Source organism: Colobus angolensis, unplaced genomic scaffold (genome assembly GCF_000951035.1).
Source record: "Colobus angolensis palliatus isolate OR3802 unplaced genomic scaffold, Cang.pa_1.0 Scaffold20, whole genome shotgun sequence".
Lineage (NCBI taxonomy): Eukaryota > Metazoa > Chordata > Mammalia > Primates > Cercopithecidae > Colobus > Colobus angolensis.
This window is the reverse complement of record NW_012115155.1, coordinates 6,733,348-6,757,908: the sequence shown is the minus strand read 5'-3', so window position 1 is coordinate 6,757,908 and position 24,561 is coordinate 6,733,348. Positions and strand designations below refer to the sequence as shown.

At 39.7% G+C, this 24,561-nt stretch overlaps 1 protein-coding gene across 1 annotated transcript in view; it reads right to left on the bottom strand.

Moving 5' to 3' along the window:
- The window catches only part of CNTNAP5 (contactin associated protein-like 5), an 886,807-nt gene that overhangs the window by 404,575 nt on the left and 457,671 nt on the right, over window positions 1-24,561 (bottom strand). The window contains exon 8 of the mRNA XM_011941654.1: window positions 7,102-7,366. Within this exon, the coding sequence (XP_011797044.1) occupies window positions 7,102-7,366 (265 nt within the window). The remainder of the gene's footprint in view (window positions 1-7,101; window positions 7,367-24,561) is intronic.

Here is a 24,561-nt window from a genome sequence, read left to right as displayed (position 1 = left end):
ATGTGTGCTGGTATACTAACCGCCTTATAAAGTTTTATGAGTTTTTCTACAGTTTTGTATGACAAGCCCCTAGCACAATGCCTAACTGGCAGAAGATCTTCAATGGCTGCTGGTTCTACTTTCACATCCCTTACAGTGAAATGAGGTCTTCTAACTTTCCTCATACCCACAAATACAAGGCTTGCAAAAAAAGGAGATAACAAAAATAGAAAATAAAGAAAAATAAAAGAAAGGGATTCCACTATTGTCCTTCATCTTCCTGAAACTTCATCTCTAGAATAACTAAATTCAGATGTCTTCTATTTTGAGGATGCATTTACTTTGCAAGTCTCTCCTTGATCTTCAATGCAAAAATCCCTAAATCAGAACTACTTCCTTCCTAAAAAGCCAAGCACACTGTACAAAGCTTTGGGAACAGGGTTGAAGGTGTGAGGCATCATTGTACTGCCATTTCCAAAGGAATTACCTTATCTTTTAGATCTAGGATGTTAGAACTAGTCTCAAATAAACCTTTGATTATCTGCATTCTCTGACCCATTTGGGACATACCAAATGTCAAGTATAGCCCCGTTGACTCTCAAAAATTATTGGAATGATTGTCATTATTTTTTCATCATTCATATGAGATTTTCATCTCTTATAAAGCGAATATAAGCTCAAGTACTTTGAAAACAAGTTTCCTCAGAAATGTAAGGGAAGAGAAAACTGTTTTTGTTTGATTATTTGTTTGTTCTTCACCCTCTCAGATGGGAAAATAGAAGAATACACAAAACTTTGATCCATTTCTAAAAACCATTAAGTTCAAATTTTCTAAAAACATAGAAATTCTCCTTAGGAGAGAAGAGTTTTTGAGAACTCTGGCTGCACATTTTAAAAACTTCTTTTTGCTTATATCAGTTTCTGAGAGGTGGGTCTGAAATAACTGATGATTTGTTCCCTTTCTGCAATTGGGTAAGGTGGCAGCTCTTACAAGACTCTCTTTCGGTCATAAATGCATTTTAATGACTGACATGCACTTAATAATACAGACAACACCTGGATTTTTAAGAGCAATGTGCTGCCAGGGCCTTCCTTGTATTAAAACTTCATTTTTGACCTGAGGCCTACAAGTGTCTGTATCCAAAAACATCTCACCGATTCCAGAGAAACAGCTCAGTACCAGCTCACATTTTTCTTTTTCAAATAAGGAGGATTGAGGTTTAACTTTTATAATTCAGAACATGAAAAATATTATAATTCTTAGTGATTAACTCACCTCCATTACTGGAAATCTAATAAATTTTATAAAAATCCTCTGACTGCACAAATTCATTCTTAACTTTTATGACTCTGCAGAATGAGGCCCCTTCTAGCTATATCTCTTGAGTCAGCACAGAAAGAAGAAAAATGTGTTAAATAGCTACACAACACTTTGTGCAGTATTTGAGATATACTACCTCGTTTAATTGCCAGCACCAACTTATAAAGTAAATTTTTTTTTAATCTCCTGTAATAGGCAATCTCTAAGATGATCCTGGATAATCTGTGCCTGTTAACATCCAAGCCCTGGTGTCATCCCCCCATTTGGACACAAGCTGGGCATATTTACTTGCTTCTGAGGAATAGAATATGACAGAAGTGAGGAGATGCCATTTTCTATATTAGATTATAAAAAGACTGCGGCTTCTGTCTTGGGTGGTTTTTCTCACTCACCCTTGGCAGCTTTCTGGAGAGGCTCATGAGGAAAAGTTGGTAAAAGAAACCAAAATATTTCACCCCAAAATATGCTTCTTTGACATATTTTGAGAGGGCTGTTCTGAAAGAAGCAGCCCTGCAAAGCTGTCTTTCATGGGGTACTTGCATCTGTAGAGAAATCCTGCATTGATACAACAAGGCTTTCTGTGAGGTTCTCCCTTGTTTGGATTGAGGACTGAGAGTCTAAACATTTAAGAGTCTGGAAAAAACATTTGTCATTTATTCTCTTTAAGGGCTGATACCTGTATGGCTTCACCTACATTTTAAGACCACCTAGAACCTCCTCGGTAAACAGAACCTCCTCTTCTCTCCCCTAAATTACCTGTCATGCCATCATAACCTGATTTACTATCTTACCTGTGTTTTGTTGCTGTTTTTGTCATTGTTTTGTGTTTTTGAGATGAGATCTCATTTTGTCACCCAAGCTGGAGTGCAGTGGCACGATCATGCCTCACTGCAGCCTTGGCCTCCCTGGACTCAGCTGATCCTCCTACCTCAGCCTGCCGAGTAGCTGGTACTACAGGCATGCACCCACATGCCCGGCGAATTTTCAGTTTTTTTGTAGAGATAGGGTTTTGCCATGTTACTCAGGCTGATTTTGAACCTCTGGGCTCAAGAGATCTGGACTCCTTGGCCTCTCAAAGTGGTAGGATTACAGTCGTGAGCCACCGTGCCTGGCCCATAACATGATTTTGGCCATGCTCTAAACCCCAGTTCTTTCTGTACTCTCAAGGTGGTATAAAGGCATCAATCATCTGCCATTTCTTTGGGCTTTTATATTTTGTATGTCTTTGTGACTCCTGTGCACACTTGTGCATGTAATAAAATGTGTATGCATTTTTTTCTGTTAATTTGTCCATTATTCATTTCTTTTATAGATTCAAGTTATTTTTAAATAACTTGAGGGGAAAAATATAAACTTCCCTACATGTGGAAGTGGATTTTCTGAAGCCTGCCTGAGCACATGAGTGAGTGTGGAAGCAGATCTTCCTCCACTGAACCTTGCCATGGCTGCAGTCCCCATTGGCAATTCAATTGTGACCTTATGGGAGACTCTGAGCCAGTCACCCAGCCAAGTTGTCCCTGGATTTCTGATCCACAGAAATTAAGACACAATAAATAATGTTTTCAACCATTAAATATTGCTGTCACTTGATATGCAGCTATAGATAACTAATACACTTCAGTTTACATATGAGACAAACTTTATCCAGGGCCACAGGAAAGGAAGGAGAAAACGTATTAATACTTTTAAACTTGACTGACTGACTTCCAGACTCAGGAATTTCTGCTATGCTCAAGGGTTCAGTGGGCCATTTTGTTCGCCTATGGACATTTGAATGTCTCCCACGGTCTGCCACGACCATAACTATGAGAAAAGAAAAACAGCTCAGAGTAGTCTGAAATATGCGAGTGATGCAAAGTATATTGGGCCCAGAGAGGCATGAGTATGAAACTTCAGTCACACACCCTTCCCCTGAGCTCAAGGCACCCATGCTCCGGGCAATTGTTTAAAGTCATTTTTTTCCTGACTACCTGCCTCACCCATTATCTTCTTGCTCCTGGAATCTGTCATACAAAGAACAATGCACAGGAAATCTTTAGCTGGTATGATTTTAATGTACATTTCTGATAAACAATAAAGAAACTACCTCTTTTTTTTCTTTAAAAATCTGCTTCTAACTGCAGCTAATCAGAGCAGAGTATACATTCAGGGCGACTTGAATCTGTATTCCCAGGTTGCAATACTCAAGCTTGGCCCAAATAAACTATCTACTTATATTAATATTGCCTTGGCTTCTTCCTTTTAGGTCGACAACTATTAAGTCATATCCTTTCCAATTTAACTCAATTTTTGCTAATCTACTTGGATAAAAAATCCATGCAGTCCAGTTGAGAGAAAGGCATCTAAATTAAATTGTAGTATAATCCATGATGGATGTTGACCTGCGGTGAAAAGCAGAGGGAGATTTTTATTCAGACTGTTTATTCAGGGAGACTTCTGAAAGAACTTCATCTATCAGCAGCTGCGGCCCAATCCCTGCTCAATCCTTGGCATGTGAGATTTGACCTCAATGAGTATTTGTCAACTTAGTAAATACACCACTGCTTTAAGGACATCAGATATTGGTAACATAACAGAGAATGAGGGCGAGACTTCCACTGTTCCATGTTGAAGAAACAGCAGCTGGAGGAGCCAGGGTATCCAAAAATACAATTTGTTCCTAGACCTGCTGCATATTGCTAGACAGTAAGATCGGTAGTACATGGCAATGAAACAGTGCTCCCCAAACTGGCCATTTGAGGACCATTTAAAAGTGTTCCCATTCCCTGGTGCCATATGTACTTGCATTTACTTAATATATTTAAAGAAATAAAGGGTATTCAGTTAGGAAAAGAAGAAGTCAAACTGTCCCTGTTTGCAGATGCCATGATTGTATATTTAGAAAACCCCATCATCTGAGCCCCAAATCTCCTTAAGCTGATAAGCAACTTCAGCAAACTCTCAGGATACAAAATTAACATGCAAAACTCACAAGCATTCTTATACACCAGTAACAGACAAACAGAGAGCCAAATCATGAATGAACTTCCATTCACAATTGCTTCAAAGAGAATAAAATACCTAGGAATCCAACTTACAAGGGATGTAAAGGACCTCTTCAGGGAGAACTACAAACCACTGCTCAGTGAAATAAAAGAGGACACAAACAAATGGAAGAACATATCATGCTCATGGATAGGAAGAATCAGTATCATGAAAATGGCCATAGTGCCCAAGGTAAGTTATAGATTCAATGCCATTCCCATCAAGCTACCAATGACTTTCTTCACAGAATTGGAAAAAAACTGCTTTAAAGTTCATATGGAACCAAAAGAGAGCCTGCATTGCCAAGACAGTCCTAAGTCAAAAGAACAAAGCTGGAGGCATCACACTACCTGACTTCAAACTATACTACAAGGCTACAGTAACCAAAACAGCATGGTACTGGTACCAAAATAGAGATATAGACCAATGGAACAGAACAGAGCCCTCAGAAATAATACCACACATCTACAGCCATCTGATTTTTGACAAAGCTGACAAAAACAAGAAATGGGGAAACAATTCCCTATTTAATAAATGGTGCTGGGAAAATTGGCTAGCCATAAATAGAAAGCTGAAACTGGATCCTTTCCTTATTCCTTATACGAAAATTAATTCAAGATGGATTAGAGACTTAAATGTTAGACCTAAAACCATAAAAACCCTAGGAGAAAACCTAGGTAATACCATTCAGGACATAGGCATGGGCAAGGACTTCATGTCTAAAACACCAAAAGCAATGGCAGCAAAAGCCAAAATTGACAAATGGGATCTCATTAAACTAAAGAGCTTCTGCACAGCAAAAGAAACTACCATCAGAGTAAACAGGCAACCTACAGAATGGGAGAAAATTTTTGCAATCTACTCATCAGACAAAGGGCTAATATCCAGAACCTACAAAGAACTCAAACAAATGTACAAGAAAAAAACAAACAACCCCATCAAAAAGTGGGCAAAGGATATGAACAGACATTTCTCAAAAGAAGATATGCATACAGCCAACAGACACATGAGAAAATGCTCATCATCACTGGCCATCAGAGAAACGCAAATCAAAACCACAATGAGATGCCATCTCACACCAGTTAGAATGGCAATCATTAAAAAATCAGGAAACAACAGGTGCTGGAGAGGATGTGGAGAAATAGGAACACTTTTACACTGTTGGTGGGGTTGTAAACTGGTTCAACCATTGTGGAAAACAGTATGGCAATTCCTCAAGAATCTAGAACTAGAAATACCATATGACCCAGCCATCCCATTACTGGGTATATACCCAAAGGATTATAAATCATGCTGCTATAAAGACACATGCACCTGTATGTTTATTGCGGCACTATTCACAATAGCAAAGACTTGGAATCAACCCAAATGTCCATCAGTGACAGACTGGATTAAGCAAATGTGGCATATATACACCATGGAATACTATGCAGCCATAAAAAAGGATGAGTTTGCGTCCTTTGTAGGGACACGGATGCAGCTGGAAACCATCATTCTCCACAAACTATTGCAAGAACAGAAAACAAAACACTGCATGTCCTCACTCATAGGTGGGAATTGAACAATGAGATCACTTGGACCCTGGAAGGGAAACATCACACACCGGGGCCTATTACGGGGAGGGGGTAGGGGGACGGGTGGCACTGGGAGTTATATCTGATGTAAATGAGGAGTTGATGGGTGCTGACGAGTTGATGGGTGCAGCACACCAACATAGCACAAGTATACATATGTAACAAACCTGCACGCTATGCACATGTACCCTAGAACTTAAATTATAATAAAAAACCAAATAAATAAATAAATAAATAAAAATTTAAAAAAAATAAAATATATATGTAGACACGTATGTATTTTAAATAATGTTTTAGATTTACTGATTTTTACGTGAAATATAATTTAGGGGCTACCCAAGCTTCCATGCTAATGTGGTTTAAGAGGAGAATATAGACTTGGAAGTCAGACAAATTCAGGATAAAATCCCAGCTCCATCACGTAGGAACATGAGATTTGCAAGTGATTGCCATGACTTCTGATTTCCTCATTTATTAAGTGAAAAATAGTAACTTCTTTCAGTGAGTGTGGTGAAGATTCTGTATGATACATGCCATGTTTGTGGAGAACCTAGCAGAGAGTCCTAGAAATGGTCTAGATCGTGCTAAATACTCCCAGGTAAGAATTCTTCTTCCCATCTTTCCAATGAGACTGCTAAGAGACTAAGAAATTTAAGCACTTAACCGAAGTTGACATAGCTAATTCTAAATTCACTGTTTTGTTTTGTTTCCTACTAAAAAACAAAAAAAAAAAAAAACAAAAAAACGCTGGCCAGGCACAGTTGCTCAGGCCTGTAATCCCAGCACTGTGGGAGCCCAACATGAGCGGATCATGAGGTCAAGAGATCGAGACCATCCTGGTCAACATGGTGAAACCCCATCTCTATTACAAATAAAAAAAAAAATTGGCTGGGTGTGGTGGTGTGCATCTGTAGTCCCAGCCACTCTGGAGGCTAAGGCAGGAGAATCACTTGAATCCAGGAGGTGGAGGTTGCAGTGACCTGAGATTGAGCCACTGCACTCCCTGCATTTTAAAGATGGCAAGACTCCATCTTAAAAAAAAAAAAAAAAAAAAAATGCTGCCTCTTCATACTTGGAGTAAATTTGTGAATACTGTGCTAACCCACATCCCTGAGATTTGGATTCTGTATGTTTTTGTCAAGACCTCAACCTTTGTCAACTTGGATAAATAAGAAACTGATCCAGAGTGTCAGCAGACAGTACCTGTGAGGATTTCAGCTACACGTTCTGTCATTTTCTGAATCACGAGTCTCAGGATTCCACTCTCCAGGCTCAGCAGCAGGGTCCCCGAGCCTTCAGACAGCTCTGTGGACAGAAGCAGACCATCCTTGTTCCATGTTCGAAACTGGAAACTCACTGAGAGCCCATCAATTTGGGGGGTGCCGGGCAGCAGCAAATAGCTGCCGCTGGAGTTGACAAATGTGATGGGTACAATCTGTGGTTCGGAGCAGGAAAAAGTGACATTGCCCTGGAAAACAATAAAAGTCAAACATATAAAAGCCATTTTTTATTCTGCAATCTGACAGCTGATATAAACAACCACCTGGGAGCTGACCTTAATTTCAGGATCATTTCACATTCAGCGGCAAGATCTTAAAGAAGAAAAAAATGTCGGCTTTGTTCAGACACACTCATAAGATTATTTTCCATCCATATGTTAAGGATTACAATGCTATCTGCAAAGAGGGCCATCCGAGAGTCCCAGAAGGAAGGGGGATGGAAGCATCCACACTTTCTAAGGGGTGTAAAAATAATTACATTTACTCATTATATAAATACCTATGGCAAGTCAACTATGTGCCAAGCTCACAATGTGGACATCAGCTCCCGCGGGAGCCTGGCAAGAGAAATAACTGGACAATCAAAGGTTATGTGAGGAAAAACAAAACAAAGGAAGGAATTAGGAAAGGGGTGGAGTACCTTGACTAGCCTTTTCAGCAAAGGGCACAGTTTGTGCAAAGGCTTGAAGAAATTAGCAAAACAGCATCCCTAAGGAATTCCAGGGAACCTGCCATTTCTAAGTAGTTAGTGGGACAGGAAGGTCCAAGTAGCCTAAAGGAGGTAAGTCTGGAAAGTGAGTAGAGGCAGAGCTGGAAAGTCCTCTGCTGCTTCCTAAATAGCTTTCTTTCAAACTCAGAAACAGTGCAGTGACATGGGCCAAATATTTAACTTAGTAAAAGTATTTTCAATAACATAGATGAGGAGTGGATGAGAAGACTGGTCTCGGGGAATATTAAGTGTGTATTGAACCCAAAAGAAGAGTAAGAAGATTATTCTTTGCATAGGATAAAAGGTAAAGATCCCACAAGAGGAACGCCCTAACCTGAATGGCTACCTGAATTTAACTTTCCACCGAGGTGGCCAGGTGGCAGAGTTAGATACGTAGTGCAGTTCTCAGTCCTGGAGCAGGGGAATGGTTCAATTCCAAAAACCTCTCCCCAGAAAAACATCTGCAGGTCCCAGCCATGTTTATTTATGATAGTCTTGTATTCCTGAAAATGAATAACAGTCCCCAAACAAACTTCTACCAGTAGCACGTTTCTAATGATTCATCCATCAATCACAGTGCTATGAGCATATTATTGCATGAATCATTTGTTGTAGTTGTTTAGATGTTTTCTTCCCTTTAGGCTAGATCCTCACAAGTTAATTAATGTGTCAAAGGGTAAGGCCCTTGATATCCATCAAACCATCACCCACAGTATATATCACTCCACTGTGCCAGGCAATAGGATAGGCACTTTCATACATATCTTGTGAATTCTGCACAACAATGCCATAATGTATTATTTTCTTCATTTAAAGGATGCACAAACCTGACTTAGAATAAATAACTTAGCAAAAGCCATGTGCCTAGTTAGCAGGGAACATGGAAGACAAACCCTTGTTTGTCTAACTTGGAGGCTTTTGCTTTTAGCCACCATCTCTGATACCTCCATCCTCTGCACCAAGTGCCACAATTTAAAAAAAAAAAAAATCCACCAACTTGCTCTTGGTATCTCACAGTTGTTTTAATTTGCATCTTTGGATCTCTGGTGAATTCACTTTCAAGAATAAAAACATCACCAATGATGGCCAACTCATTGTGGCAGGGCTGTCTTTTGGAAGAAGCCAAATCATACATGCTCTGCAGAGAAGCTAGGAAGTAGCAATAACTTTTATTTATCTTTTTCTTTCCTAAGGTCAGTATCATTTTTGTAAAAACAAATCTGCCAAAGCACAGCTGCATTCAAAGTCTGAGGTTGCGTAGAGTGGGAATGTTCACAAAGATGAAGAAGGCAAAGGCATAGGAGGTTGCGAAAGTATCCCCTTCCCCCGAGTTATCTAAAACCCAGTTTAGCTTAACCCAAGCCCTCTTCTGAGTGTTCTCTGGATCAAAGCCATGGAAGGCGGCTTCAGGACAGTGGGGTACTAGAGGACCTGAGATTCTTTCCTTATTTGATCAGTTTGCTCACATTTGAGCAGAGGTCTGGCTCTCTTTCCTCAGTCTCCCTTCATTTCATTGTTTAATTGGCCCAACTTCTTGCGCACAATTCAGAGTTGCTCAGAATCTAAGGAGTTCCTGGATTGGTCCCCCAGAGCAAGGGCTTTAAATAAACATCTTCAGAGATTGTCACTGTTAAGATAAGGTTGTGAGTGGGGATGCATACCTAGCTCAACAGAGAGCAGGAAAACTTTGAAATGCACTGGGATATGCTTTCTGTTCTTGGACAGTTTCCTCACTCACCTTAGGCCAGCTTCTCTCTCCCTTCCCCCAATTCCCCTCACACTTCCCTCTATCATTCTTGCCCCTACGCAGCCACTCCAGCTGTCTAAAACTTCTTTGTCTTTAGCGCGTGCCTCTACTATATTCTCCAAGGGCAAATCCAAAGGCAAGTAGGAGAGAAAAGATGTGGGTGGATGGGAAATTCCTTCTACACAGAATCTGACCCAGCTCTCTGGGCGCACGTGAATGTTTGCAGTTCAGCTTCCTGTCACACAGCTGCTGTGTGCCACTTTTCTGAGAGTCCTGTCTCAGCTGGGCTTACTGCTGGCAGAAATGACGTACAGTATTGAGGGCCATTGGTGCCACCTCCATTCACCAAAGTGAGGTGAAAAAAGAAAAATGAGCTGCGTGTAAAAATGCTACTTTTGAAATCAACATGGACTGACCATTTTCAATAGTGCCATTTGTGTCTCCAGAATCTGTCTCAAGACGGCATTTGAGGAAGTTCCTGCTGGCCATTTAGAAAAGCCATGAGAGAAGACATTACTTTAGAATTGTGTCAAAGGAGACATGGCAAATGGTCAGTGGCCTCTATTCTACCCTATATACCTTTTAATCCCTTTCTTCAAATATCATTCCTCCTAATCCCAAGAAGGGCACTTCATTCCCCAAAACCCCTTTGTCCCTCTGTATGTTTAATTCCATTCAAGATTTCAACTTTCATTCAAGATTTTTCAAATATTATAAAATTGTGCTAAGCACAAGTTAGTTGTACACACAAATCTGACCTGATCCTTTGCATGCTATAGTAATTAAATTCACTTTATATACTTACTCTAATTTACTGTAATTGGTACAAAGTATGTCTGGCAAGGAAGGGTGCATTGATCAAACCTTCAAGGTAAACCACTGGCCTTGACCTCATAAGCGAGATTGAAAGGAGGTCAGTGAGCTACCATGGGGCCTTTTTTTCCTCCCTATATTTTATAAGAACTACAGGGTCTTTCATTGTCCAAAAACGAAGTCACTGTTTAAGGAAGGAATGAAATTCTTGGTGTCTGAGTGCTTTTCCTCACCACATCCCTCAAGCTCCAGTTGAACCGTGGACTCCTCTGTCTGACTGTGACTGCCATTCAAGATGATAATGAGACCTCCCCAGGGCAGCAACTGCCACAAGTCACTGGTTCCTCCAAGTGTGGGTCTCCTGCTGTTCCTAAGATGGTAGTTCTTGGTGCCCTATAGTTTCACTCTCATACGTGCCCCTTCTCCAACAATCAAGATGTTCAGAAGTGCTGGGCCAAAGATGGCGTAGATGTTTGCCCCTGGGGTTCCCCAAACTGTGTCTTTTTTTTTTTTTTTTTTTCCTGACAAAAGACTCTTTCCTTGACCTAACTCTAGTCAGGCTCCTCTGAGTCCTCCTTTGGACTAGGTGTGACGTTGGGCTCTGTCCATGGCCCATTTTTTCCAGTTTTAGCAAGAATTCTGCAGAGTCAGAATACCAAAACCTCCCACCTTGGTCTGACCTCCTTGGATATATTATCACACTTGCCTGCCTTCAACAAAGCTCCTGTTGGGCTAGTTTAGAAAGAAGTACCCCACCTCTAAGTAATTTTCCATTCCCTGACCCGCACCCTACTCCGCGGCTATAAATCCCCACTTTTCTTTATTGTGCTCAGATCGCTGAGCCCAATCTTTGCTCCCACTATAAAACCCCATTTAGTAGCCCCCCTTATCATCTTTAACAATTGTAATGAATATTTTTCTTCAACACTTCTCTAGAGACCCACTACAGTCTTTTCTTGGTCAGCTCTGCTGTGCCACGTGGTGCCCGAATTACACATTATTTCTGGGTGTGTCCCTGTGTGTTTCTGGATGAGATTAGTATTAAATTTGTGGACTTGGCAAAGTACAGTGCACTCCCCAGTGTGAGTGTGTATCACGTACTCCGCTGAGGGCACAGAGCAAAATGCAAAGGAAGGAGGAATTTGTACCTTTTTGTTTCCTTCCTCCCTGCTTGATCGAGAAATTTCATCTCACCTTCTCCAGCCCTCCGGCTGGGATTTACACCTTCTGGTACCCAGGCCTTCAAACACAGACCAACACCGACTTTCCTAGGTCTGCAAAATCATTGGTCTTCCCAGACTCTGTAGTGCAGTGAGCCAATTTTTCATTATAAATCTCAATCTCTCTTTCAAATCTATTTCTCTTTCACATTTGCATTCCACATATCTAGAGATCCTGGCCCTACTTTTCTGGAGAACCCTGATTCATACCAATAGCCATGTGGGAGAGTGAGGAAAGATAACAGATCCATGAGAAATTTGCAGGTACAACTGATAGAAGGTGCTGACTGGGGAAGGGGCTGCAGGGGCAAGCATGGTTCCCATTCTTCTCTGACAGCACAATGGATTTCAAACAGGAAAGCACAGATGGCTGCTGACTACTGAGAGACCATCACCTCACTTGGATTGTGTCCCTGGTCATCGGCACTACCCTCACTAGAGTGAAGAGATACACTAACAGCAAAGCTGTCCTCTAGACACAGGCTGTGCCTTCCTCCCTCCATCAGGCATGACCTCTTCATTCCTCTGCACCCTCCACCCCCACTTTTGCCCTGCAGGGCCCAGTAAGCCTTCTGGGCTTGCCCATGCCCAGTCCTTTCCTGACATCCATCTCACAGTGGCTGCCTTCTCCACGGGCTTCCGGTGGTGTGCGCTACCTGTGGAAATCTATTATATTTCTTATATTGCCTTGTAATGATTAGCTACTTTTTGATAACTGCCCATGCCTTGCATAACAGGTTTACAATTTGGTATAGAGCATCTTGCTCTGAATTCTAAAGGAAGTGAGAGTGTTAAATTTAGGCAGAACTAGATTCCTGTTACAAATATTTACTGAAAAAACCATGCCTTTCTCTGGTCCTCATTGTTTCCTTTATAATCTGGGGAATAATAGGAGAGGGATGATTTAAGACCACATGAGACCATGTGCAACATGTCTAGCATTGCTCCTGGCTTATTATTTTTCTCTCTTCCCAGGTCTGACACTTTTCTTGGTGGCCAGAGGTGAGTCATTTCTAGAGGCTTAGGTTTCTTTTTTGTAACCTGAGGCAATTGAACTGGAGGGCCCTAATATTCCTACTTGTTCCCCTAACCTTGGGTAACTGAGGCTGAAGACCCACATCTTTACCATCTGTCTTGTCTTTGGAGAGGATTTAGGGATGATCTGAATCATTCTGTTGTTGGCATGAGAAGTGTAACCAAGTATTTACATTTTAGAAGACTTTTTCTTTGAATGATTCAGGCTCTAAAGAGGGAAACTTAGGCCTCTTCCCTAGTAATTCCTGCATCGAGATGCAAGAAAGAGGGCAAGAATCACCATACATGATAATTATATTAAAATAAAAAGGAAGTGAGCAAAAGATGATATAGTTTTACATGTTAAAGAAATAAGAAAGCAAGCGTGGTAGCTCACATTTGTAATTCCAGCAGTTTGAACGGCTGAGGTGGGAGGATCACTTCAATTCAGGAATTTGAGACCAGCCTGGGCAACATGATGAGACCTAATCTCTATTTAAAAAATAAATAAGAAGCCTGATATTTTAAATCACACGATAGTATAATAACCAATTGACTGATTATGTTTTCCCCTCCCTTCCCCCTCCCCAGAAACTGGAGCCTAAAACATTTTACAAAGAGAAAGCTAGATTAATGCTGAGCTGTATGAGGAACTACAATGGCTGTAACTTTCTTGCAGAAGGCAAAATGGGAGAAATTATATGCGGCCACTTAGACAGGTGCCAGTTCAGGGGCTATGCAATGAAAACCAGAAGGAAACCACGAGACAGAACGAAGTTCCTGAGCAGCGCCTTCCTTGAAGACGTATTCAGGTCATTCTGCCACCAAACCAGCCGAATGCTGATGGAAATCCAGTGAAACCCATCCACCTAAAAGCTTGCTTCTGTGGCAGAGGAACTCATCCAAAAGCAGGTATTGCAGTAATAGCATAATTACCGTGATCCTCTCGTGACTGATGGACGGGAGTGTCATGGCAGAAGGTTTCCTTCCTCAAGACTTTTGACATAGAGAACACAGTAGGAGTTAAGTCTTTGTCATGTGACTCCAGAACCAATCGAATGAATTGACACTTATCCATTACACAGAGGAACAACTTCAGAAGATGCTGCTCTGCTGACAGACACAAGGATGGAACCACTGCAGTGGGCTGAATGTGATTGTATAATAGAGAGAATAGACTGAAATGTATTGAACAGGGACCTCAGGCCTCCATGTTAGTCAAACATTCCTAAACCTGGACTCTCTTATATTTATTGATCACTGGGTATTTTAGCCAGGTCTCAGCACGGGGCATAGAAGCCATAATTTACTAAACTAGAACAAGTACCTATCAGAACTGAGAAGAGAGACATTCTTAACAAATGGCTTCATTGGTACTCATTTCCTGGCTTTATGATTAACCATAATCCTTTGGTTATTTCACTGAAGATCACTGATGTACATGAAATACTTTAGACCTTAGCAACAAAAGACAATTCTGCTTGAATTTCCCATTTGGATGTTGGCTTTGCCTTATATCTCTGCTAGGAGTCCATCCACTTTCAAGACTTTTACTGACTTACTTGCCAACCCTAGGTTGGCTGCATAGACAACAGGTTACGCTAAAGTGAACCATCACTGATAAATGGCTCAGAAGTATTTCTATTAGTGGGCATTATTCCTCTAGTCAAACATTGGCCAGTTATTTAAGATATTCAAGCATATTCCTTTTGGACTCATTTCACTACCCAAAGACACTATTACTATTTACTATTAGTGACTGAAGCCATTTAGCTATTCTGTGGAAAACTCTAGAAAGTTGTTGGCTGCTCTGCTTTAAATGAAACCTTGAAAATAAAAAAGCTATAAATAAAAAGCATGTGAGGACCATGCAAGATCCAAGGTCTCTAGCAGATTCTCAACCAGGCTGTCACCACTGCTCCCTGACTCTCTTCCCCTAAGGCTTCATGTCACCCTTCAAACACTGCTTATCAGCTCAGCAGTAAAGCTCTGGTTTGACCTTGAGTCACCTGGGAAGAATAAAACAAGAATAAGAGACTACTCTTTATTGAAAAAAGACCTGAGGTCATAGATCCAGGTAGCTGGGGATAGGCTAAAAGGAGAGTGCATCTGAATCCAGTCTGGTGACCAAGGCAGAAGCCAGAGAATGGCGATGCACGGGTGGGCGAGGAAGGTGGAAGGCAGACAGTCTACTCTCATTGAGACTCCTCCACTGTAGGGACAATGAGGTCCTGGTACAGCCTTCATTATTCCTGAGAGGAAATAATAAGTCAGGTGTGGCTGGCCCGCCACTCCAGGAGACCTATTTTTAAGACCTGAAGAGAATGCAGCAGGCCCAGCTTGAAGTTCTGCTTACCTTGACTATTTTTCAAGTTTCTTACGTGTGACACTTCCAAGGGTTACATGACTGTGCTGAGTTGTTATTTACAAAACTTTTTCATTGTGGGTGTTTGTTTTGTTTTTAATCATCATCTAGACACACAACACCCTGGTGTGTAAAAAATAAAGCTGGCAGTGCAAAGCTGAGCTTCAATCATGAGGCATCAAACAAAGCCAATCAAGCATTTATAAGCTGGAGAAAATGATCTTGATTCAATCTAATTTGCGGGGAAAGATTTCAAAGCCAGTTCTTGATTTTCCAAATGAGTACAACCATTTCTAATTTGATTTGTCTGAGAACTACCAGCACTGACTGGCATGCTATCAGCAAATATAGGGAAAAGGCTGTCCTGCGAGCTCAAGCTACCCTCCTATTCACAAACTCAGGGAGACTTGGGAATCAAATGAAGGGTCCTTTTCATTTTTGGGAACGACAGGCTCCTTCATTTTTTTTTAAATTGACTTATTGAGCAGTTCTCTATTAAGCAGTTCATATGGGCCACCTTGACTCTCATGACTAAGGATACAGTGAAGGAGTGAGACAGACTCAGATCCGCCCACCTGGAGCTTACATGGCAGTGTATAAGGATAAGGGTCATGGAACATGTCATCACAGCTATGACCAGCTGCCATGAGGGAGACGTGTATTCTGCTGGGAGAGCATGTAACAAAGCATTGTAACAGGACTTCGTGAGGTGCCTTTGGATTTGAGCTTTGTAGGACAAGTAAGAAGGAATGAAGCTGGGAATAAGACTCGGGTGGAGGAAGAGAAAACAGGGAAGGACAATTACTGAAGAGAAGGCCATAATGCATGTTAGGAATTTAAGTGAAACTAAACACGCGGCACTACGATGGACAGGCAACATTCTGCCTCTGCCAAAAGAGGCTTTCAAGGATAAAGATCATGCACATTGGGGTTTCATTTGAGAGACATCCAGGAGAGACACACTTTTAGAACTGGAAGGAAGGCCCTGCTAAGGGCCATGGTGTGTGGACAGGCTGGAAGATGGTTTGCTGCATGGCCTCTCCTCTGGCCTCTCAGCAGCTGCCTATGCACAGGCACCAGTAAACAGGGACCTACTAGAGTCACATGCTGCCTCTGGCCTCAGAGACTGTCTCTTGTCTTCGCTTCTTTTTTTTTTGCCCTCCCAAATCTACTTTTTAATATCTGTTAGCAAATATTGCACAAAGCTATTTGGAACTAGGAATCAAGAAGCTCAAAAATATTAATACGCATTTTGACACTCTACTTTCACTTCTAGAAGTCCTCAGGAAATAATTTGAAATTGGACTAAGATTTACACACTGAGAACCATTATTTATAATAATACAAAACTGGGTCTGAAATTATAGAAATATTTAAGTAAATTATGGTATATGTATATGAAAAACTATTTTGCCACCACTAGCAGCGATGTTTATAGCAAGCAAGAAAATTTCTTGGAACATTAAATTGAACAAATAGAATACAAATTTACACATATGAATCAGGTGAAATATACCTATATAAATATGTAGGCATAGAAGCATGACTAATATACTAAATAGTGGCTCTTTCTGGGTGGTGGAATTATGGCAATTTTTATTTCCATACTAAAATATTTTGTATTTCCAACGTATTTAAAATAAAGAGACATAGCTTTATACTAGGAGTTTCAGTTAAATAGTATTCTGTATGTGAATTCATTTGAAGGCTTTCATGACAAAAATATTCAGGATCAGTAATTGCTATTAGAAAATTAGTATAGATTACTGAAAGAAATGATAGAAGTTAGTCCAGGTAGGAATAGAAGCAGCTAGGCTTGAAACTCAATGGCTACTACTTTTCAAATGATTTTTACTCTTGCATAATTTCAAAATTGCTTGTCTCCTCTACTGCAACCTTTAGTCATGTGTCTAGTCTACTCACATAAGACAAAAATAACAAGTCATTATCATAGTAAGGTGTGATGGTTAAATGTAGGTGTCAACTTCACTAAATTAAGGAATACCTAAAAACCCGGTAAAGCATTATTTGTGGGTGTGTCTGTGAAGGTGTTTCCAGAGGAGACATGTGAGTCTGAGTGCAGTAGGAGGGGAAGATCTGCCCTCAGGTTCGGCAGGCACTATCCAACCTGCTAGATAGAACAAAAACAGAGAAAAACATGAACATGTTCATCTATCCACAGGAGCTGCATATACTCTTCCTCTCCTGTCCTTGTACAACAACTCCAGGCTCCTCAGCCTTTGGCCTGTAGGTCTTACACTGGTGTGCCCCACCCCCTTGGGTTCTCAGGCCTTTGGCCTCAGCCTGAGAGTTACACTATTGGCTTCCTTGGTTCTCCAGCCTTCAGACTTGGAGTTAGTCACACTGTAAACATTCCAGCATCTCCAGCTTGCACATGGCCTGTTGTGAGTCCTCTCAGCCTTAACAACCATGTGAATCATTTCCCCTAACACACAAACACACACACACACACACACAGACACACACATACACACACAGTCTCCTATTGATTCTCTCAAGGGAACCCTTACTAACACGTAAGGCTAAAGGAAGTGGAGTGTGTGTGTGTATGTGTGTGCACACGTGTGTGTGTGTTTATGGTTTCCTTTTGTCTCCAAACTACTTTTTTTAGCCCACAAAAAAAAAAAAAAACAACTGTCTACTTCACATACAAGTATATGTTGCTTTTCTAGAGTAAATTCACTTTAATAAGGAATAAATATTCTTAGCTCTGAAAATATAATATGAGTACCTTTGTTCTTGAGTAAAGATATATAAAATAGTAGGTGTGTGTGAAGGGCAAGTACCATCAACTGACTTGGAAAATAAAACAAATTTTCAGCCCAATAATGAGTATGTTATAGAAGTCAACTTCTCAATTTAATCAACAATATTTATAACATAGGAAGGATCATATGTAATTATCTTTAATGAAGTACTTTTAAGTTAAAAAATGAATTAAGACAGGGTGTGGTGGCTCACACCTGTAATGCCACAATCTTGGAAGGCTGAGGTGCATGGATATGAGGTCAGGAGATCGAGACCATCCTGGCTAACATGGTGAAACCCCATGTCTATTAAAAATATAAAAAATTAGCCGGGCATGGTGGTATGTGCCTGTAGTACCAGCTACTCAGGAGGCTGAGGCAGGAGAATCGCTTGAACCTAGGAGGAGGAGGTTGCAGTGAGCTGAGATCATGCCACTGCACCCCGGCCTGGGAGACAAAGTGAGACTCTGTCTCAAAAAAAATAATAATAATTAAATATTTTTAATTAAAAACTTAAATAAAGAGGGGCTGCAATGCAAGCATAGCTCAACATATGCAAATCAATTAAGAAAATTAAGGATAAAAACCTTATGATCATCTTGATAGATGCAGAAAAGAATATTTGACAAAAGTCAACATCCCTTCATGAAAAAACTCTTAATGATTTAGGTATAGAAGGAATGTACCTCAACATAGTAAAGGCTATATAACACCATATAAGACAAACCTATAGCTAACATCATACTTAACAGTAAAAGGTTGATAGCTTTTCATCTAACATCAGAAATAAGACAAAGCACTTCTGCGACCTCTATTCACCAGAGTACTGGAAGTCCTAGCCCAAGTAGTTAGGCAAGAAAAAGTAAAATTATTAAAATATCCAAATCAGAAAGAAGTAAATTATCTACGTTTGTAGATAACATGATATTATATATTAAAAAATCATAAGGACTCCACCAAAAATTTGCTAGAACTAATAAATTCTGTAAATTTGCAAGATACAAAATCAACATACAAAAATAAGTTGAATCTCTACACACTAACAATAAACTATTTGAAAATAAAATAAGCAATCCCATTTACAATAGCATCAAAAATAGACAGATATTCCATGTCCATGAGTCATAAGAATAAATATTGTTTAAAAGTTCATACCAAAGTCATCTGTATATTTAATATAAGCCCTGTCAAATTTCCAATGGCATTCTTCATAAAAGTAGAATTAAAAAAAATCCTTAAATTTGTATGAAACCAAAAAAGAGTTCAAATAGCCAAAGCAATACTGAGGAAAAAACAAAGCTGAAAGCACCACATTTCCTAATTTCAAGGTATACCACAAAGCCACAGGACTCAAAACAGTATGCTGCTGGCATAAAAACAGACACAGAGACCAACAGAACAAAATTGACTGCTCAGAAATAAACTTATGCACAGTAGTGAAATAAGTTTATTTCTTATTTCTTCAACCAGTCTCTTCAACCAGTGGTGTTGAGAAAAGTGGATATCCACCTGCAAAAGAATGAAATTAGGTCCTTGTCTTACAACACTCACAAAAATTAACTTGAAATGTATTACAGACTTAAATGTAATGCCTGAAACCATAACACTCTGAGAAGAAAACAGATGAATACATCCTTGACACTGGTCTAGGCAATGACCTTTTGGATATTACACTAAAAATACAAGCAACAAAAGCAAAAATAGACATGTGGGATGACATCAAACTAACACATTTCTGCACAGCAAAGGAAGCAACAGAATGAAAAGGTAACCTACAAAATGGGAGAAAACATTTGCAAGCTATCTATCTAATAAGAGGGTACTATACAGAATATGCTAGGAACTCATAATATAACTCAATAGCAAAAAAACAAAACAAACAAAAATCCCAGATAATCTAATAAAAGAGAGCAATGACCTTCATTAGAGAGTTTTTCGAAGAAGACATTCAAGTGGCCAACAGGTATTCATACTGCTAATCAATTAGGGAAATGCAAATCCAAACCACAGTGCAAGTTTAAACCACAATAGGTATCATCTCATATCTGTTAGGATGGCTGCTATCCAAAAGAAAGAAAGAAAAAAAAAAGATACAAGTATTGGTGGGAATGTAGAGAAAGGGAATGCTTGTACACAGCTGGGAGTAATGTAAATTGGTACAGGCATTATGCAAAACAATATGGAGGTTCCCTAGAAACCTAAAGGTAGATCTGCCATATTAGCAATTCCACCTTTGGGTATACGTCTGAAAGAAATGAAATCAGTATCTCAAAGACATATGCGCACTCTCATGTTCATTGCAGCATTATCCACAATAGCCAAAACATCAGGACTACCCTAAGTGTCTCTCAACAGATAATCAAGAAATTATGACATCTCTCTCTCTCCATGTATATATATAAATATATATATATACACATACATAAATAAGAATATACATATATACACATACATATATAAGAAAGAGGAAAACCATGCTGTTTGTGGCAACATGAATGAATCAGGACGTTGTTATGTTGAGTTAAGTAAACTAGAGATAGAAAGGCAAATATGTGGTATCTTAAGAGGTCAAGCTCATAGGAGAAGAGGATAGAACAGTACTTGTCAGGGTTAGATGGTAAGAGAAATGGAGAGACATTAATCAAAGGGTACAAACTTTCAAATTATAAGATGTTCAAGCAAGTTCCTGGGATCTAATTTACAGCATAGACAATGATGGTTGTGTTGATTAACTTGATTGTGGTAATTATTATACAATGTATACATATATCAAATTACTATATTGTACACCTTGAATATATGGACTATCTTTGTTTTGCAATTAAGTGTTTTAAAATAAAAAAGTAAAAGGAAATCTGCTACTGAAATACTGATATTTGCGGGTGACATCCCAGGCCAATGCTGTCTAATAGAAATATAATGCATACTACATAAATAATTTAAAATTTTCTGGTAACAGTATTTTAAAAAGGTTTTAAAAAGCCAGATTAACTTAATTTAAATTTTAATACAGGGTTATTTAACTCAGTAGATGCAAATACTATTTAAATATATAATCATTATTAAAAACATTGCATAATAATTATATAAAATTATTTTACTTTTATATGAAGTCTTAAAACTCTGGGACGCCTTAAAACACATCACAATTTGCACCAGACCTACTTACTTCAAATGTTCAAAAGTTACACGACTAGTGGTTACCATATTGAACGACACAAATCTAGTGCATCATTATAATAGTAATGATAGTTTTGCCAATTTTGACACTGATAGAAATTGTTTTACTTCTTACATAAGAACTCTCATATACTGATCTTTATTGTTCAAAGAGATTGTGGAGAGATCCCTAGTTATATACCAAAAATTAATTGTTCCTGATCTTTCTTTTCTTTTCTCCTTCTTTCCTTCCTGCCTTCCTTCCTTCCTTCCTTCCTTCCTTCTTTCCTTCCTTCCTTCCTTCCTTCCTTCCTTCCTTCCTTCCTTCCTTCCTTCTTTCCTTCCTTTCTTTTCTTTTCTTTTCCTTCTTCTTATTTTTTTTTTTCTGAAATGAGTCTCTCTCTGTTGTCCAGACTGGAGTGCAGTGGTGTGATCTTGACTCCCTGCAAACTCTGCCTCCCGGGTTCAAGCAATTCTCCTGCCTCAGCCTAACAAGTAGCTGGGACTATACGTGGTCACCACCACACCTGGCTAATTTTTGTATTTTTAGTAGAGACGGGGTTTCATCATGTTGGCCAGGCTGGTCTTGAACTCCCGATCTCAGGTGATCTGCCTGCCTTGGCCTCCCAAAGTGCTGGGATTACAGGCATAATAGTTAATAATAATTAACCCACCGCACCCGGCCTGTTCCTGCATTTCTTGGTAGTGAAATAATGATTTTTTTGAGGCAAGAATGTGCTCAAGTGGATGACTACATTTCCCCACTTCCCTTGCAGACATGTATGTTCAGGTGACTAAGTCAGACCCATAAGGCATGGCATGGAAGGAGCATCGGATGGGACTTCAAAGAGATTGTGGAGAGATCCCTAGTTATATACCAAAAATTAATTGTTCCTGATCTTTCTTTTCTTTTCTCCTTCCTCTTGGAAGGCTCCTTGAAGGGAGCTGACTCAGCTGGGAGGAATATCCCCTTCGCCTTCACTTCTTCCTTTCTTCTGCAGCCTGGCATGAGGATAGAATACCTCAAGCTCCAGCAGCCTATTAGGACCCTCAGAATGGAAGACAGAGAGCTGAAATGGCCAAGCAGAAGGACAGAAGGATCTGCACACCTGACTACTTCATGGAGCTGAAAATCCTGTACTTTAGTTTTGTTATTTCAGTTTTGTTTTAGGAAGTGGAGTTGGAGAAGAGGTCTTAGAGACTGCTCACACAAGCACTTTAGGTGGTTTGCAGAGTCAAATTGTTATGGGCTGAATTGTGTTTCCTCTAAATTCATGTGTTGAAGGCCCAGACCCCAGTACCTCGGAATGTGACTGTATTTGGAAACAGGACACTTCATGATCTGAATAAATTAAAATGAGGCTGTTAGGATAGACTCTAATCTAACATGACTGGTGTCCTTATAAGAAAATGATATCAGGATACAGACATGCCCAATGGGAAGACCATGTGAAGACAGGGAGAAGACAGCCGTCTACACACCTAGGGAGACACCCTCAGAAGAAATCAACCCTGCTGACATTTTCATGTTGGACTTCCAGCTTCCAGAACCGTGGGAAAATAATTTCTGTTGTGTAAGTCAAACAGTCTGTGGTATTTTGTTTTGGCAGTGAGAACAGACTAATACAGTGATAGGAAGAGTTTTAATAGTTTTTCTTAATGAAACCCTTGAGTTGAAAAGTATTTTAGACATTATCTAGAGGACATAATTCTCAATCATGGAAAGCACCAGAAAGAACAAGCTAATTGTGAACTTTACACACTGAATTCCACTAGCTACATAGTAGCCCAATTGACTGCAGAAGCCACATCTTCTGACTCACACAGTGCTCTTTTTAATGAGGTCATGCCACCTCTGCTGAATCAGGGAAGGAGAAAACATTAATGGAGGGAGATACCTGAAGATAGTCTTCAAATACTCTATCTCCAGGCAGCTGAGAGTCAGACTGTGCAACAGATCTCTTAATTGTATATGGAGATCTTTAGGTACGAAGAGGATCAGTCTCCTATGAGAAGATGCTCCATTAGGAAGACCTTCTGCTTCACATTTCATCAGATCCTTCAAGTTCATCTTAGTATAATCACCACAACATAAGCTTCAACAAATATTTACTATGCACCTCCAATTTGTAGTGTGCTCACTTCCTTACCCGAAATTCAAATTACTCATTTCTCTTATCAGAAATGCATTCACTTATTCAACATTTATTGATCACCATTTTTATAATGTAATTTCATTTTAGTTAACATTTAGAAACTCAGTGATTAGAGCAAAATATAAAATGTGTGTTAAGCATATCATAGCAGCTAAGCACAGATCAGAAAGGCCACTCAAAGAAGCAGATTCTATCACATGCTAGTTATGGATCTTGGGGAAGTTACTTTAATGTTACTGAACCTCACTTTTCCCAAACTGAAACCACAAAGAGCTATCCACTTTATAAGGTTATTCTGAGGATTAAGATAGATAAATATAAAAATCAGTTGACAGAATATTTGGCATGTGATGAATGCTCAACATGTTATTTTCATTGTAGAATATTTATAACAAGAAAAGGAATTACACAAAGTGACACCAAAATAGCACTTTTAAAATGAAGACTAAAAAATCTACACCTGTATCGTATTTATGATTGCTTTGATAAAATCGCAGGTGACTTCTTTTCTTTCTGCTTTTTCTGTGTTTACACAATTTCCTATAATCTATAAGCACTTTTTTTCATGAATAATGGTAATGCAATGTGATTTACAAGATATTTATTGGCTTATATTTTGGTAGTTGAGTTACATTGTTGAGAAGACTGTGATTCTTGTACTTTTCCAGAGCAGTCTTAGCCCTAATGATCTCTGGACTCTTAGGAATCACGGAGACTGACTGTTTCCTATAGTGCATATGAGGGCTGCAAAAATCTTTGGGTCACAAGGCAGAACTTTAACCTAAATGCTGTGGATTGTCAAGTCCTAGTATAAGCATTCAATTTTGTGGGTAAAAACATGGGGGAATAAATGATCCTATATTTTCTTGGTCTTTGCCAATCGTCACAAGGAATTAAAAGTTTGATAAAATGCACTCCAGTTTACTAGAAGCCTATAGAGAAAGCATTTGTTCTTGTTGCAATGTGGAGGAATGAGAGCTCATTCCATGTGTATGGGCACACATAATCCTCCACCAAAGTCATCTTCCGGGGCTGCTGGATCTTCCGTTTACCTTGGGAAGCTAGCATTGAAGTTTCTGTAACAAAGGTCAGATATTCAGCTGCACAAACACACTGTCCTTACAGGCATCCACCATGTGGCACGTATAAATGAAGTAAATGGGTTTTAGAGCAGACCCTCAACCTGAAATTTGCTTGGATTCGAAATTTCTGTCAGACATGTCGTATGCAGCTTACGAAGGCTATGTATGTTCATTTAGCTTTGTTCTTTTTTGTTTGTTTGTTTTTGAGACGGAGTCTTGCTCTGTCGCCTGGGCTGGAGTGCAGTGGCCGGATCGCAGCTCACTGCAAGCTCCGCCTCCCGGGTTTACGCCATTCTCCTGCCTCAGCCTCCCATGTAGCTGGGACTACAGGCGCCCGCCACCTCGCCTGG